At 37.0% G+C, this 18,629-nt stretch overlaps 1 protein-coding gene across 2 annotated transcripts; it reads left to right on the top strand.

The window, feature by feature from the left end:
• LOC121426262 (peroxisomal bifunctional enzyme-like) lies at positions 1-18,629 on the top strand. Of its 2 annotated transcripts, none has more exons than XM_041622499.1 (17): positions 1-448; positions 962-998; positions 2,200-2,311; positions 3,950-4,088; positions 4,874-5,030; positions 6,365-6,494; positions 7,180-7,291; positions 8,819-8,906; positions 10,075-10,230; positions 11,494-11,757; positions 12,268-12,420; positions 13,466-13,637; positions 14,384-14,524; positions 15,391-15,515; positions 16,434-16,531; positions 17,063-17,175; positions 17,834-18,629. In XM_041622499.1, the coding sequence occupies exons 1-17, from the start codon at positions 297-299 to the stop codon at positions 17,911-17,913; spliced, it is 2,229 nt and encodes a 742-aa protein (XP_041478433.1). In that variant the 5' UTR covers positions 1-296; the 3' UTR covers positions 17,914-18,629. The 2 variants fall into 2 exon arrangements, with proteins under 2 accessions (XP_041478433.1, XP_041478432.1); XM_041622498.1 differs by lacking the exon at positions 8,819-8,906 and adding an exon at positions 8,663-8,750.

The raw sequence follows: 18,629 nt of genomic DNA, 5'->3' as shown, positions 1-18,629 counted from the left end.
ACCTGCGCTAGCTATCCATGTGCAAAGTTCAGGAGCGAAGCGTCAATACGAATTTCGGGCTCCGGAAAATTGGACTTTGCCACTTCACAATTCAAACTACGGTGTCTTACTTGACCAGGGGATTGTTACACGCATTTTACATCAGCGGCTGATCTCTGGATTAATGATCGTCAATCATAATTTTATGATATTTGCATTGAAAACTACCAGCATATATCCCGATCTAGACGGTACTGTGTCGGCTATTCCGCCATCCACTACCCGGTGCATTGAGTGACGCCTGCAGCTCATTCGCGATGTTACGTGCGAAGAATTTGGTTCAACTCGTCATCAAGTCAAATCTGTGTACATCAAGCAGTGTAAGGACAGCTGAGGCAATGGCGACTCTCTCGAAGCGTGGACAAGTTGCTGTTGTCACATTGAAAAACCCACCACTCAATGTTCTCAGGTAAGTAACTTCTGCTCTGACTTAGTGGCAAAATTTATGCGGCAGCCCGAACACAACAAAGTGTCATCTGGGTTTATTGTAGGTGTAACACTGACAACTAGCAATCATCGTATTCAGGAATTTCAAATGTTTATGATGGTGGTATGAAATTTACAAACTCATGCTAAAGTTTATCATACATGTTCATGAATTTTAGGGAATCGTTCTGTTTTTCAATATGTGACTAAAATAAAAAGTTAGACTGAATGACTGATGCCATGGTCAGAGAGGATGGATATACATCTAGGCCTATTTCAATTAAGTCTGTTGATGTAATTTAATCTTGATTGTGTTCAAATTGATTTTGTTTTTAAGGTGCAGTACATGTAGTATTAGTCCCTCAAGACCTTTGAACAAAGTTACATTTTTCCCAAAAGTTTCTTCTGGTAAATTAGATGAGTGTAACTGAAGATTTTGTTCATTTGAGAATAGTAATATGTCCCATTTCTTTCCCAATCTCTTCTTGTCTCGCAGCTATCCAACCAGAGCTTCAATTGTTCAATCAATAAAGGTGAGATCTAGTCTTCCCCTCGAGAAGGCCCAACATGTTTTTTTTTAATTCCTACACATACCCTATTTAAAGGCATACTTATATATCAAAGAAAGTATTGACTGGAATGTGCTGATTGTATGGAACATCCGAAGAAATGCCTAGCAAATGTAGGATTAATTCCATAACAAAAGCCCCCAAATGTTAAGCTTACGAAAGCATAACAATTAATTACTCATTTATTTCAATCAAATTTCAGTAAAAATTTACCTACAATTAAAGAAATTCACATATTGAGGAGACAAGTGGAGTAAAACAAGATCTATTGAAATTCTCACCAATCAAATTGGTCTTGTAGAATTCTTGTCTCTTGTGATTTCTTGAATATCATGACTCCATATGTTCACTGTAGGCCCTACATAGTGGAAGAAAAGAATTTTTTTTATTTTTTTTTTTTTTTTGAAGACCAACACAAATATGGTGTTTTATACAGAAAGAAAATCTTAGAGCTTTGGCTATTTATCACATGCTTTTGAGCCGGGTGAGCGGGTGGGTTAGAGACACTTTGAAAGTCTTATTTGATTTTGAAATCTTTTCAAATACTCTTACAGGAAGAACGTGTGTTTATTGTATTGCTTGTCAAGTGCCCTACTTTAAAAACTGTGCAAACAAGTGCACCAAGAATCAATACAAATTATGTATGTGAAAGGGTATCCATACAATACTGTATTGACTTTCATATTCAAGCTAATTTTATGTAGACTCTGTGTAGTGTAGCAAAGGTCTGGGTGGACCGAACTGTAAATGCTAGCAAACCTTCATACACCAAGAAGCCACACGTTGGTTGTGTTTTAAAAGAGTTAGGATCTAGCTTAGCATCTCTAGTAACCATTAAAGTTGACCAATGATTTTATTTTTCCTATGAAATATGCCTATAATAGATACAATTTTTGCACCTACATGTACATGTAATCAATCATAATGCAGAAAGAATTGCAATCAAACACAATTTCTACCAAAAGAAAATCAATTTCAACATAATTTTCAACCATTCTGAAGCACACATGTAGAACTTGTGTGTGATTTTACGGTTGAATAGAATTCATCCTTTTGAGCAACAGGGCCCATGGCTAATAAAATCTATGCAGTTTACTGAGTTAAAATCCATATCTTTTGATCCATTATGCTCACTTCATTTTTCTCCTTCCAATCCCTGTGCTAGGAAGCAGAGCAAGATGCATCAGTGAAGAGCATCGTCCTGTGTGGTTCGGGCAGGTCATTCTCTGCTGGCGCTGATATCACTGAGTTTGGCAATCCAGATCTGGTGTTCAAAGGTAACTGATAAAGCTTTGAATATTAAACGTTAGTTTTGGCTGTTTACAACCAACTGTGGAGATTATATACCTCAGATTGGTAGGAAAAGGTTTCTTTTGTAAGCCCAATAGTTGATTTTGGCCATGCTGTAAGGTTTGGGTTTGCTAAGGTTAAAAAGAGGTTGACTTGGTTCTGTTAAGGCACCCTAACACGTGTCAGAGCGGCATCTTTTGTTGTAGGAGTTTTGAACGCATCTATTTGAATTTCTTCATGAACAAATATGCTGCGAAGGATAGTAGGATTCTGACTAAAAGACAACTATTTGAGTCACCCCAACTTCACATAGAAGTACAGACTTCAAACAGATGATTGGTCCAAATATTTCAACTGTTTTCTCATGCTGTTATGTTGAAAAATAATTCTCTCAACGGACAAGTCCACCCCAACAAAAATTTGATTTTTAAATAAAAAAGAGAAAAATCCAACAAGCATAACACTGAAAATTTCATCAAATCGGATGTAAAATAAGAAAGTTATGACATTTTAAAGTTTCGCTTAATTTTACAAAACAGTTAAATATGCACATCCTGGCTGGTATGCAAATGAGGAGACTATGACGTCACCCACTCACTATTTCTTTTGTATTTTATTATATGAAATATGATATACAAATAATGCATGCAGTCGAGTGCGTCAGTGGAAATGCAGAGCACGCGAGGTTTCTTTAGACAGATGCCGCACTGTACGTGCACAAGCTGCTTGCGGCGAGTGCCCAGCGTGCACCATCTGAAGAAACCAAGCTTTCTCTGCATTTACCTTTATGCACGTCAGAGCAAGTGCATTATTTGTTTATAAAATAGCAACACAGAAACAAATTCTTAAAAAGTTACAGTACAGTTTTGTTGGACTTCTCTCGGCACTTCTACTGCACTGGTTTCCTTGAGCATATACCTAATGTCAATTTTCGTTGCGCACCTTTTGCACTGCCGTGCAGTGCACAAAAAGGTTGGATGTCATGTGACGCAAATTGGCAAATCGCGATGCCTGAAATAATACACCTATTTTATAAAATATTCTAATTTTCTCCTCATTGTCAAGTGATAAAACGATTAATTCCTCCCTGAACATGTGGAATAAGCATAATTTAAGTCTATATATGGTTCAGTCAATTTGGTCCTTATTGTCAAATCTATAAAAAATGAAATATTGTATAATTCAAACAATAAAAAACAAAAGAAATAGGGAATGATGGACATCATCGACTGACTCACCTAGTTGTGCATATCACTTTCTTGTAAAAAGTAACCGAAACTTTAAAATGTCATAACTTTCTTATTTTACATCCGATTTTGATGAAATTTTCAGCACCATGCTTGTTTGATTTTTCTCTTTCTATTCAAGTCAGCATTTTCCTGGAGTGGACTTGACCTTTAACTTCTTGCATTGCATAATCTGCAATTTTACGATGTTTAAAGCCTCGCTTTCAGCGTTGGACACTTTCTCATATGACACAAATGGAAATCCATAATCAAAAGATCTACGCTTTGAGAAAGGAGGTTGTGACCAAAATCATTGTGTTCCTACACTTATTGAAGGCCGTTTTTAGCATTGAATTGTATTGGTACATATTCCAAGATTGTATCACTATTGTTTTACAGAACCAAACTTGATTGAGGTAACCAAAGCAGTTGAGGCATGCAGCAAACCTGTAGTAGCTGTGATGCATGGGACATCGTTGGGAGGTGGAGTCGAGCTTGCTCTAGGATGCCATTACAGACTCTTACATAAAGCTGGAAAGTAAGTACAAATCTGCAGTCACCTATCCAAAATATGACTTGTCTTTGAGCTTGAAAGTAATTTTAGCCAATTTTACGAGATCACTGTTTTTTACTCTCCAGGGGCCACGGAAGCGGGGGGGGGGATGCTGGGTGGGCTTCAGCCCCCACTTTCTTCCAAAACAGTGTAACGTAAAAATGACCATCAGGGGAGCGTTTCATCAATATTTTCATCCGATAAGTTTTCAGATCTGACATCTTTTCATGATTTTGATTGGCTGAGAGCCATTGTTCCTATAGTAATTATCGGATAAAATGGGACTTGTCGGATAAAACGTCTGACAAGTCCTTTCATGAAACGCCCCCCTGATTGTGATTTTTTTCTGCTCTGAGTGTTCATGAAGTTTATGAGCTCTCTACTATTGAAGAGGCATGATTTAATCTTAATCTCAGTGTACTTTGATATGTGTCAGAGGCTATAGATTTACTCTTATGTTGAGGGACTAGTTTTGTTATCATGTGATAACAATGCAACCTAATATTTCATTACCCAGAAACATTTTTTCTCTTCACAAAATGCCTCTGTAATAATACAGATCTTTAATAGTCACATTTAGTCTCTCAAGGAATCCACAGCATCTCTTTTGAGTTTTCATATTTTACAGACCAAATTAATGGGGGTGGGCGATTGGGAGCCAGAGGACCAAGGACCAAATAAATGATTTTTTTTTAACAGACAGTACATCGATAGACATACCATAGACTGCACTGCAATTTAGTGATTTCCTGTTGTATTCTCAATCCTAGACTTGGTCTTCCAGAGGTCCACATTGGTCTGGTACCAGGCGCTACGGGGACTCAGAAGGTACCGAGGGTCATGTCTATCCCTGATGCCATTGACATGATCACCAGTGGACGGCATATATCGGCCAAGGAGGCTTATAAAATGGGCATCGTGGACAAGGTATTATTCAACTCCATTGAGTAGTAGAATACTTATTCATTTATTTATTTACTTATTTATTTATTCATTTATTTATTTATTCTCAAATATTTCAACAGGGTGGCCTGATCTGCGTAAACATGCAATATATGAAAAACATAGTAACAGGATATTATGAGATAGAGAAAAAAATAACAAATAAAAAGTAAAAATACCAGAATATGTTAGGAGATACAAATGGCAAGATACATAATATTTATATGCAAAATACAAACATTAAAAACTGGTCTTCCTCAGGGGACTGTCGTTATTATAAAAAAAAAGATGAATGATTGTTAAATCATAAGGCAATGTATTACACAATACTAGTAAATTCAAGTTTGGAATAAAAAACCAAGCAGAAGACATATCGCATCATTTGGTCATTTCATCACTAATATATATCGAGATAAAAAAAAACATGACACGTTTTACTGTTTAAATATAAGGAATGAAGTGTGAGGGAATAACAGAAAAACAAGAAAGGAATAGGAATTGAGATTAAGTGTATTTTAGGAACAGGACAGACAATGGAATAGTGAATGATGTTATGCTGATTAAGATGAACGATGTGGTTTGTCTATATGTGTTTAAGTTGGTATTTGAAAGAGTGAACAGATTTTGAAAACCTCATATGGTCAGGCAGTTGGTTCCAACTGAAAGAGCCTAGAAACAGGAAAGATTTTTGGTAAAAGGTTGTGTATAACACAGGTGGTTGAATTTCTAGGTTGTACACCAAGACAATAGTAAATCCCGTTCGGTCTATTTTAAATTTTGTATAAAAGACTAGTTAGAGCCACCCAATTTAAAACCTACCAGGAGTTGATAATCAAGGGCCTATTAATAAGATTTTGTTTGTTATGAAATGAGAAAGAGCTCATTAGAAAGAGCAATGGTGTTGCCATGGGTCTCTTCAGATAGTATGGTTCAGAAAAGATTGGTAATGATGTATATATTTTTTTAAAGAGACTTCCCACACTAATCATTCACTATGTCTGGTGAGCAAAACCCTATATGGTCAATGGTCTTTTAGAACCTAATATCTCAACAAAAAAAAAATGAGGGCAGCAGATAATGTTTTACTGTAGAGGTAGGCATAAGAAGGTTGCTACCTACATGTACCTGTATGTCATAAACTCTAAACTCCTGTATTTTCATAGCTGCGCTTAATTTTGAAATACAAGAATTTAACAGCTCATTGGCATTACATCACAAGAAAATTATTGCGTAATAGTTCTTTATGCACTCTGTTATGCATTCCCAAAGAGCAATAATTTCTGTGGCACATCAGATTAAAACTTCATTTATCTTTGCAGGTTCTGGAAGATGATTACCTGGATGAGGGTGTGGCCTTTGCTGAGAGTGTAGCCAATGACCCGGTAGGACCAAGGCGTGTCAGTCAGATGCCCGTCAAGGTGGATGAGACCACGCCCATGGTATTCAAAGGTATGTAGAATTGTTTATACTCATATGGAATGCAAGAATAGTTTTATACTTCATGTTCTAAACTCATTTGGTCTACTACCAATTGTGTGTAATTGCTATTTGCTATACAATACACTTGTTCCAAAAGAAAATAGACAAAGTGGATGTAGAAAACCCAGAGGCCCGTATTCTGAAGTCAGGTTTAAGTTTATAGACCATGGTCTCACTCTGCTAAAATTATGGGAAGCCAAAAGTTCGAAAACTGTTATATTTCTTATGTTTACTATTTTGTTTCGTTTTGTTTTCATAATAAAGAAAAATACTTCAGTTATCATTCTCAGAAAATTATGAACAATTTGGGTGTCATACGAGTTAATAACTTGAATGTGTACTGTTAGGGATTTGTGCTTCAATTTTCTCTCCATAGTTAAACCACAACTTTAAACCAGGGTTTAATTTAAACCAGAGTTAAGAATATGGGCCATAGACTTCATATACATAAATTGGCATGAGGCCAATGCTGGCAAAATGTGGCCTATACGCTGGGCTGGAGCACCTATATGATTACCAGTAATACATGGTTATGTAGGTAAAGTACCAACACTGATCCATATGGATGGACAGCTTATTATACATTACCAGACTCCAGGGTCGATATTTTCCTTTCTTTATTGATGTTTTGTGCATGTTTTATCTTATGATGCAGTTGCATATGAGAAGGTTGCTGCCAAGGCCAGGGGCATGTACTCTCCTCTCTTCTGTGTGAAGGCCATTGAAGCCGCCACCAAGGCAAGCTCGTTTGAAGAAGGCCTCCAGATGTAAGAGAATTTGATTTAAAAACATTACAATCTTAAACCCTTTTTGATGAATTCATTTGAATTCATGTACAGGTGCAGTTGTGATGACATCATTTTTTTCCTATTGGTGTATGAACAGAGTTGTTTATTGATTGATTTTTCCCTTTCAGTGAATGAGAAGTACACTTTAGTTAGTAATGGAACTAAACTGTCTGCCCATTACCACTCTGTGGAATGATTTTTTTAAAGTAAAGGAGGAAAATGTGTCATTATTTTATGTGGTAATATATAGATTTATTTCATGTGATTGGTTTTGAAATGTCTATATTTCAGAAATTAGGTGCTTTGTGATTCCAATTCATTTGACATCATGAAGAGCAGAAAGAAAATGTACAAAATCAAGAAAAGGGTCAATTTTTAAGAAAAAAAATCATAGAGTTGCTTGCTTTTGTCATTGGACAGCAGTATTCCCAAAGAATTTACATGTATGTTGGTAATTCATTATTTTTCATAACTCTCCAATGTATTCAAATTACATGTCTTATTCATCTTCTTTCTAATGATAATAGTGTATATTTGTAGAGCGCACACACTGTCAGTAGACGCTCATGGCGCTAGCCTCGCAACAGTTCTCATTTACAATGTAAAAATTCGATTTTATAGAAATTGATTTAAATACGACACAAGAACCATGGACAAGTACAATGTAAGAATAATAATTCACATCTGCTTCATTCACCCCAACCCATCCATCAGCCCATCATCATGCGGAACCCAGTGCCCTCTAGCTACCCCGTTCACTGACAACTTAAGGGGTAAACCCAAATCTAGAATTGCAGAGAAAGGTATACTAAAAATGTAGCAAAACTAAAGAGGGGCATACAGCTACATACGGTACACATCAGAGGGCTGTTTCATGAAGCTGTTCGTAAGTTAAGAGCGACTTTAAGAACGACTGGTGAACCTTTCTTACACGCTAAACCATCGCCAATGGTGTATACCGTTTACCAAAATAAAGGATCACCAGTCGTTCTTAAAGTCGCTCTTATCTTACGAACAGCTTTATGAAACACCCACCAGATTTGCAATTGATAATGATATTGCAGGCCACAGAAATATCAGTTGATCATGATCTGCGCAGCTGTGCCATGATTTAAGCATTTATTATTATGTTGATTCACTGTGAGGATCGATGCACACAAACATACATGTAACTGTAGGACGTTGTTGAAAGGATGAAGCCTTGAAATTTGTTATATCATTGATTAAGATCTAGGGTGGGTTTTTTTTGTCATTAATCGGTTCAATGTTTTATTACTTAGTCACCTGTGTGCTTGTGACCATCTGTATAAAGTGCCCCATAAATGTTATTCGTTATCATCTTATTTTCAGGGAGGGATACATTTCAAAGTTTCTTGGATTGGGTGATCAGTCGAGGGCTCTTCAATATGCCTTCTTTTCTGAGAGGGCAGTGTCCAAGGTAATCAGTGTTTTCATTCTCACTTCATTCTCCATTTGTTTGTTTTTTATTTCCATTCACACGTCCAGGGAGAAAAATATTCAGACTTTTCTGGCTGTTTCGGAACAAACTCCGGCACTGCAGTATGCCTTCTTTGGGGAAAGGGCCGTGTCTAAGGTACCTTTCATTTCATTGTCAATGTTTTTCTGTTATCATTATTATTTGGTTTATTTTTTTTTCAATTTGTAGGTAGAATAACAACCTTCTGTCCACATTTTAGTAATGCATTTTAGTAGATTTTGTCAATACATACCAGTTCTACAGAGTATTTATATCTACTAAGTAATACTTAGTATACAAATATACCAGGTTTGAGAAAGTATAGTGGAAATATTTTCATCCGAGGTTCATTCGGCAATTACTATTTTCCCGAGGGGCGCGAGGCACGAGGGAAAATAGTTACATTGCAGGGCCAGCCAAAGATAAAATATTTCTCCTCCACTTTCGCAAGAAACGGCCGGTATTTTTGTTTTATATCCCTTCCATAATTAAAGTTTGAACGAAAAATATTGGTAATCTATTCCTGATTGGCCCATCTCCATAATCTGGACAAAATCTAGATCAGCTTAGCTCTAATTTAAGCAACATTGGCTTATCATTCTACAAAGCTAGCCGGTTCCTGAGAAGACTGCGCATGGTATCGTCGGTTCCCAAGATCGATCAGGGTGGTCTGGTGTCGCGCGGCGCAGCTTGGCGGCTGTAATAGTGAGATCGATCTTCTGATACTTCCACTTAATACCGGTTTTGAAGGTTGTGAACTAACCTTGCTGTACTAAAATCAGACAGCCCGAATCATTCGATGATCGAATGATGACCATCATTGATTTCATTTTCAGCATGCAGATTCATTATAAACAGACAAGATGCGATTTCACATTGACAGTTAGTTATCGGAGAGTTTGTGATTCAGCTTGCATTGCATTTTTGCCTGTGTTGATTGCGCTGCCCTCAGCGAATCCCTGATAAAGCATCTACGCCGTTGCATCACTAGACTTGCCCGATAGAGGCAGTCTGTCTTGCACTGTGCCTGAGTGATTGCGTGGTTTTCAGTGTGACGCATGATAGTAAAAAACACTATTCTACTCTGTCGTCACAAACTATTTTGATCTTCGATGATTATCATTTTCTGGTGAAATGATGATTAGTCACGTGAAGAGCTCTCGACCAATCAAATAGCAACAAAGTTTCAGTAAGGGATATAATATTCACTGTAATTATAATAATTGTTATCATTATCTTATTTTTATAACCATTGTGGTTGTTATTATCATCTTATTTTTATCAGTGGAGCGTCCCTGATGGATCTACCAGCTACAAGACAGCCAAAGGTCAAGAGGTCAAATCGGCAGCTGTGATTGGTGCTGGGACTATGGGTGTTGGCATCACAATGTCAATGGTATTGGCCGGTATCCCGACCTATCTTACAGAACAAAACCAAGAGGTTAGGACTGAAATTTATTAATCATAAAAATAAGTTCACACATGTAGTACAACAAGCATAAGGGGCTCCAAAAATTTGCAATGTAGCTTTTCCAAAGCCCCCTTTGCTTGTTATTGCTGTAACCTCCTCAATCACTTCTATCTCCTTTTCTTTATTTGTTTCTTATTCCTATCCAAAATTTGAATATATTTTGATTATAGCAGGAATAAAAGCTGGATTCATATATTGCTTTTCCCAGAGGATACAATGTGCACATGCTATTACACTGGCTTTAGATTGGGCTGTCGCTTAATTCCATAGCTCTGTACATTCAAGGAATTGATTTTGCCAGGTACACATTCATCTATCTCACCTGGGTCAAGAGCAGCACAATATGGATAAATTTATTGCTGACAGAAAACACTCATGGTAGGAACTTGAAAACAACACTCTGATTGCAATATGGGTCACAACCACTAACGCAACTTGTCAAAATTCTGTGCCGTGTCTTTTAGCAGTTATCCGGCTATAAGGACTCTATGAATGTGATGATTTATAATCAAAGGCTTCTTACAGGACTCCTGGAGAAAAGACACGGCTGTGGCGTTTGGCGAGGTGCCTCAACCACGATGTACCCACCCAATGAAATTAAATGAAATGAGCTTTACATGCATATCTCCTGTCAATTACATTTCTAATAAGTTGATATTTATGTCCCTCCATTGTTACATTATTTGTTTTGATTATGCATGAAAATAGTAACGTTTTGAAATAAGCTTTAAGGCTGCCGCACACCTTACGATTGGTCTGCGACCCGATTTAGAATAAAACATGTAGAATTTGATGCTTTTATGGAGAGATGGAATATCTTACTGTGTAATGTTTTAAATCAACCTATGTTCAAATCTGTGACTATTTTATCATTCTGATAATAATAAAATCTAATTTAATATCTAGTCGTAATGACGTCATAGCAATCTTACGACTGGCTATGATTTGAAACTAATTTTCTCTTTACTACAAAATAATGGCTTGCAATCATCCCAAATTGTTATAATAGTATTCTTTAAGTTAATTTAACCTTAAATAAAATGATTCTTTCATTCACATTTTCAGAAAATAAGCAAAATGTGATTTGTTCAAAAAATCATATCCTGGACCATTCGTAAGGTGTGTGGTGGCCTTTACACACATATCCTTTCTTTGATACCATGTACAATGATTGAATACTTGTGTTCTTCCACTGTTACAATATTATTATTTTTTTATCATCAATGAACGTAGTACCTTGATAAAGGACTCAAGATGGTACAAGGCTTCCTAGCCCACGGGGTCAAGCAAGGTCGTATGAGCGAGGACAAAGCCAAGCAGATCTTCTCATTGGTACGACCGACCTTGAGTTACGACGACCTGAAGGATGTCGATGTGGTCGTCGAGGCCGTCTTTGAAAACATGGCTTTGAAGAAGGAGATCTTCAAGAAACTTGACGGTGTCTGCAAGCCCAGCGCTGTCCTTGCAAGTAACACATCAACACTGGATATAGATGAGGTAATTATGTAAAAATGTGCTTTGCATGAAACTGTAATAGTAGAGGATGTAGTAGTAGTAGCAGCAGCAGTAGCATTAACAACAGTAGTGTAATGAACAAAACAATTTCAAAGGGGCACAAAATAGCGCAAGTGGGAAGAATTCTTAAAACTAACAACTTCTGACCCTTTAAAAGAAAGTTTTGTGAAAGGTTTTTGCATAGTATCCAGCAAATTATATTATATTTCACTCATTTTCTCTTTCTATTTCTCCTTTCTCCTTTTTTTTTGGTTGGTATTGGAGCTATTATTTTGAAAGAAGGGGGAGCATCTGCACACCAGTGATTAAAGTTGATAATAGTACAAAAGCAGTAAATTTGTCTAATTCTATGATTCCTAGGAATTTCTGCAGGATAGTGCTTAGTTGGCTCAAGATTGTTTGAGGGGCACTCATCCATGCCAGGCATGCATATTCATCGGTTTGATTTTGTATCATAATTTATCATCACTCAAATTTCCATTCCTATTGCAGATGGCTTCAGCAACAACTCGCCCAGATAAGGTGATGGGGATGCATTTCTTTTCTCCTGCTCACATCATGAAACTTCTTGAGAATATCAGAGGCAAAGACACTTCACCAGAAACCATGGCAACGGCCATGGATCTTGGAAAACGCATGAAGAAGGTGAGAGATTCATGTTCGAATCCATTTTTCTTCTAATTTCTATTCCTTATTTTGGGCATGCATTGAGGATGAAATCAAAATTTTGTGTTGATGTATATATTCACTGTATTCTTGCATTTTGAGGAGAATTTGAAAATATTAAGTAGTCTTCGAAAAAGTAAAAGTGAGACTAATCAAACTACCCCTTTGAACTAGCTACTGCCTTCAATGGTGACCAGCCACCCCAAAACAAACAAGTCATCAGGGAAGGTTCTCTGTAAATGGCCAAAATAGTAAGTTGGTCTCCAAAAGTAAACATGAGAACTGGCTTATCTGAAAGAGCAATTATTCTTCTTGATACTGTAAAACATTGAAGTTGTAAAGTTGAATGAAATAAAACATACAAGAGTTTCTTTGACATTAGTAATAACTGCTGGGAAATTTCACCAAGATTGCACAGCGAGCTCATCACTTTAAGCTCTCAAAGAATTTCCTCTGCATTCTATCAAATAATCGCAAAGGTTATTGTTGATCAATTTTGATATTAATTTAAAAGCTTCAACTGTTCTCTTCCAAACCCGATCAATCAATTAATTTTGGGCGACTTATTGTTGGTTCTTGGGTGGCTGTATTGTGTTATTCAAAAGACATTAAATATCATGTTGTGACTAATACTAAATAGGTTCATTATTGCGGATTGAAATAATCGCTAGAGGGTATTCATTTGTCTCGCAATCTACTATGGTCAACAAGGAAATTCGTGATCACTCTCACAAAGTGTTCACTAGCTTACAAGCTCGTGAACTTGTAGCTAGTGAACACTTTTTGCGAGAGTGATCACGAATTTCCTAGAAAGCCAGTGAACACTTTTTGCGAAAGTGATCACGAATTTCCTTGTTGACCATAGCAGATTGCGAGACAAATGAATACCCTCTTAGGATTATGTTGTGACTAGTTTCTAAATATCGGTAAGCATTTGCTTCATAAGAGTGATGAAAGTATTGAAGAGTGTTTTTTTAATAAAACTGATGACTTACTTTTTCTTTCTTCTATCATTTCTATTTAGGTATCAGTCTTGGTTGGTAACTGTCCTGGATTTGTTGGAAACAGGATGCTAGCCCCGTACTCCAAAGAAGCAATCTTCTTGCTTGAAGAGGGTGCTTTACCTCATGAGGTTGATCAGACGTTGGAGGACTTTGGTCTGGCTATGGGTCTATGCCGAATGGGAGACTTGGCAGGTAGGTCTCCCACGTCTCCAACCGGTGTGTTGGCTCAATTGGTAGAGCGTCCATCTCACACTTGGAGGTCGGGGGTTCAAACCCCGGCCGCGTCAGACCAAAAGACGTTAAAAGACGGGAGTTGCTGCTACCCTGTTATGCGTTCAACGATTAAAGGGATAGAGCCTCGTCGAACTGGCACTGCACAGCGGCCGCCGGGCCCACGATCAATTGGGCAAAGCAAATTTTGGGAGTATTTCATTTCTTGTCTATTTCGAACAATAAATTTTGGATTTATGGATTTATCATTTTTTTAATACTAGACACTGGAATACTTGTCACCACGTACTCCTCCATCTCTATCATTATCACTTCATTATCGTCATCATTATGATCATTGCATTATCATCATTAGTACATGCATTATGATCATCTGACCATTATTATTACTTTCATCATCATTATCATTATAATCATTTCCATCATCATGATCATGATTATAACTGTAATCAATATCACCATCATTACCATCATTGTTACCATCACACTTTTCATCCTCATCATTATTCTTGATCATTGTGATCATGATGGATTATCACCCTCATAGATATTATCATTGCTATTTATTAACAATATCATTGTCACCTTCCCCCTTCCTGATCTTCACTTTTCCTTGTTTTTTTTTCATCTTCTTTGTCTTTTTACTCTTTCTGCTGCTCTCCTTCTTTCTGCTACTACTGCTTTTAAATCTGCTTTGTTCATACTAGGTCTTGATATTGGTTATAAGAGTCGAAAGGAATTTGGTTACATCCAGCGGGAAGGACAAGACGATTTCCTCAGGAAAGGGGAACGCTACAGCCCTCTCTCAGATTGGCTGGTGGAGAGTGGAAGGCTCGGGCAAAAAACAGGTTAGTCAGAATCAACTGTCCCATGAACGTGTTTAGTGTACCTGGACAATATGCAATTTGACTCCTTTCCATTCCCCGAATGAATCCCAACAGCAGATACAGGGGAGTATGTTCCTAAGCATTTTTGTCAATGATTTGCATTGAAAACCTGCTGTCATTGTCACTGTATTATAGGGTATATGACCACTTTGCGCTCATGAACACAAATATCGAGAGCCATATATAACACGAAATACATGCATATAGGGCAACAAACATGGTAAAATAGAAAACATAATACATGGATGTTGACCAGTGAGAATACAGACCTGGGGAGCGCTTCATCAACATTTCTGTCCGACAAGTTGTCAGGTCTGACAACTTTCCTTGATTTTGATTGGCTGAGAAGCACTGTTACTATGGCAACTGTCGGATAAAATAGGACTTGTCAGATAAAACGTCTGACAAGTCCTTTCATGAAATACTCCCCAGCAGTGCTCAAAGCAAAATAGAGCAGTGGAATATACTCTTCAAGCTTGTTGTCAAGGTCTGCGACATTGGCTGTTTTGTGTCAATTGACCCAGGATGGGAGTAAGCTTTACCCAATCATTAGATTTTTTTTTATTCACTGTATTTAGTATATTTTATGTGTAGCATCGCAAAAAAAGAAAGAAAGAATGAATGAAAAGTATAGAAACACTTTGGCAACATGCAATGTCAACCACCTTGACAATGACACAACAAACGGCAAGTTGATTGCAGTCCATCACAGGAAGAAGAAAATGAAGAAGATGAAGTTAAAAATGTATAAATGATGGTGTTTCCCCAATCAGATGAATTTATTGTGTCAATCTGTCAAAATATTTTGTTTCCTCCCACTCATCTAGGCAAGGGTTTCTACAACTATGGCAAGCCAGGTGGTCGTAAACCAGAGGCTGATCCCGAGGTCACTCAGATGATAATGGATGTGTCTCAGAAGGCAGGGATCACTAGACGCCATATCCCAGCACAGGTAGACTTTAACCCATAGACCTCTGAATTTTATTTATATTCCATTAGGTTTTATATAGGGAATACCTGGTTTTGGTAGGCAATAAGTTAAACATGAATTGTAGACATTCGTCCATTTTTTATACTTCCATATACTTCATAATGTACATGTAACAGCCATGGACAGTGTTCTTAATTAGCAAATAATCTGAGTCAATACACATATTTGAAAACAAAACCAATCTGCTTTGAATTATGGATGTTGTTTGCAATAAATGTACAAATATATTTCTTATACCTGATAGCCTTTGAATTTTCCTGCTGGTAAGAAGGTCTACTCAAAGTCTGTTTCTTAACCTATTCAAATTGTTTTAATTTTCTTTGGTTTCAGGATGTTTTAGTAGAAATAGGTCATGTGTATGAATATGTTGTCTTGAGTTTTCTGATATATACTTATTTTGTCTCATTATTTATGAAGGTTTTCTTGTGAATAAACTTGAAAAAAAGGGCGTACTGAAGCGTGCGTCTTGTACTCATCAGAGTAAACCAAAAGAATGAACAGAACACAAAATTGACAGTGTGAACGAACCAAGGTCTGGGGGTTGTTTCACAAAGATTTAAGAATGACTTAGAATCGCACTTAAATACCGAGTTGCGTACGGTATGAAAGGCTTGACCGCATTGGTCAGATCTTGTCATGAGGACGCCCACTAATGTGTATCTACCAATAAGATCGCGCGTTGCATATCATGCATGCGTCGGCATTTAAGTGCAACGTAAGTCGTACTTAAGTCTTTGTGAAACACCCCCCTGGTTTGGAAATTATTTGAGATAGCTGCAGTGAAATCCCACATGGAGGGATGACTTTCTTAAAGTTACCTGAAACATGTTGGCACCAATGGCATATTTAAACTGTATAGTAATATTGTTGTCTCAACAGGAAATTCTTGAGCGGTGCCTGTATGGTCTTATTAACGAAGGCTTCAAGTGCCTTGAAGAGCAGATAGCATCTTCTGATGAGGATATTGATATGGTTTGGTAAGAGAATGTATCTTTGAAACATTCCATTTAAAACATAGGACAACTAGGGGCGTCATCAGGAACTTTTTAGTGGTGGTTTAATTAAGTAGAAAAAAAAATTCTGTCTAATCTAGGGGGGGTGGAATCTTGCCCCTGTCCCTCTGGTATATTTAGCATAGATTACAAACTCCAGTCGATTAGGGTACAGGGAGAAAAGTTGCTTTTTGATTGAGCTTGCAACAAAATGGGAGCTGACTGCTGTAATATTTAATTAAATATTAATGTGTCATATTTTCACCCCCCCCCCCCAGAAAAAAAACAGATGAGGTATATGGGTACCGACAGGAAGTAATACCTCAAATAGCTGTGTACACCTGAATAGGTAGCTTAGCTTAGCCGGGGTAATAATAATAGCAGGGTTCGCTGGGAGAACAGTTTTCGGAACTGAAGTGGCTACCTTGGGTAAATATACCAATATTGTTATTATTATTAAACCTTGATTTAACAAAAAACTGTTCTTTCCTTCTAATTTCCATCAAACATTTACAGGTTGTATGGCTATGGTTGGCCAAGACACACAGGAGGACCTATGTATTATGCTAAGAATATTGTCGGCCTTCCTAAACTATTGGAGAGAATACTGTATTATCACTTTCAACATCGTAAGTACCTTTGATTGTGATATAATTAGTGATGTGCATCTATACATATTTATGTAAAATGTTTTACTATATTCATTTTCTATTTCATGACTATGACATTTTGTTTATTTAAATGTAAAATCATCTGCAATTTTGCATTTTTATCAATAATCTTGATTTCTTTATTTTGTATATCAAAATTGGATTAAATTGGATTAAATTGAATTGAACCTTTATTAGGATTGTTTTAGCGGCACCAGTAATTAAATGATGTTTACTGTAGTTTTATAGAGACAAGGAAATGCTGTTTTCATATGTTTTCTTACTTAATTATGTATAACTTAATATTTTATAGATTTGGTCTTTTAAGGAGACATGCCCTATTTCAGTGATGAACCTCAACCCTTAATTCAACCATTCTTTCATTAAATTTGAATAAATTACATACCTTGGGCCTGTTGCAGAAAGAGTTGCAATCAATCGCAACAGCACGCATTACGAAGTTGCGATTGATTTTTTTTACTTGCATTTAAACACAACTTTCTGCAATGGACCCCAATACCTGTAACATCATCAAAATAGGGTATACACAGGTCTGTACAAAGCAGATCAATGTATATACCATTTATGTGACACATCTCAAGAAGTGTATCTCTTTGCCATATTTTCCCCCATACAGCCAATAGCCCATACTGGAAGCCTAGCCAGCTACTCATAGACAGGGTTTCAGAAGATCATCCACATGCCAGCAAACTGTAGTATGCCAGTAAATATTCCATGTTTAATCTACTCCTGAAATACCTTTGTTATTAAGTCAATGATTAGAAAATCCTGTTACTTTAACTGTTTTGGGAACGACAAAAACTAAGGGGTGTAGCAAGAAATGAAACAAATACTGCAGATCATGGAGGGCGTTAGAAAGAATTATACACACAAGGTACCTTGGAAACAGTCCCAACAACGCCTTGGGCATTTTCACTCTTTCAAAGGTAGCAAGTGTGGGTAATAATTCCAATGCCTTTGGTGCTTTATCCTAAGTCTGTTCATTTTTGTTATCAGAATCCTGCTACACTGTATAAAGGCACCAGCTTAGGAAATACATGAGGACGTTGGGCAATTTTCTCCCCCATGACAGCCTAAATCACCATGTAAAATTCCCCAAATTGTATGCTTTGGGGCTACCAATCTTTCTAGAGTCACCCCAATATCTGTTCCAACAATATTCAAGATTATTATATTCTCATTGTAGCAGAAGAATGATATTTACTTTTACTGCACAATTACTCTTTACCCCTGACCTGATTCCTAACATTTACAATGTAGAACAAGGCCAATAATGCATTGACTTCTGTGGTGCTAATTATGTATTCATGAGGTTATACTGGTATATCTCAAGCCACCCGTGGACCAATTCTCACCAAATTTTGGTCGTGTGGGTTTTTCATCATGCTCTGCCAACATATGGTATAAAAAGT

The sequence above is a fragment of the Lytechinus variegatus genome, chromosome 13, assembly GCF_018143015.1.
Source record: "Lytechinus variegatus isolate NC3 chromosome 13, Lvar_3.0, whole genome shotgun sequence".
NCBI classification, from domain to species: domain Eukaryota; kingdom Metazoa; phylum Echinodermata; class Echinoidea; order Temnopleuroida; family Toxopneustidae; genus Lytechinus; species Lytechinus variegatus.
This window is presented reverse-complemented; position numbering and strand designations above follow the sequence as displayed.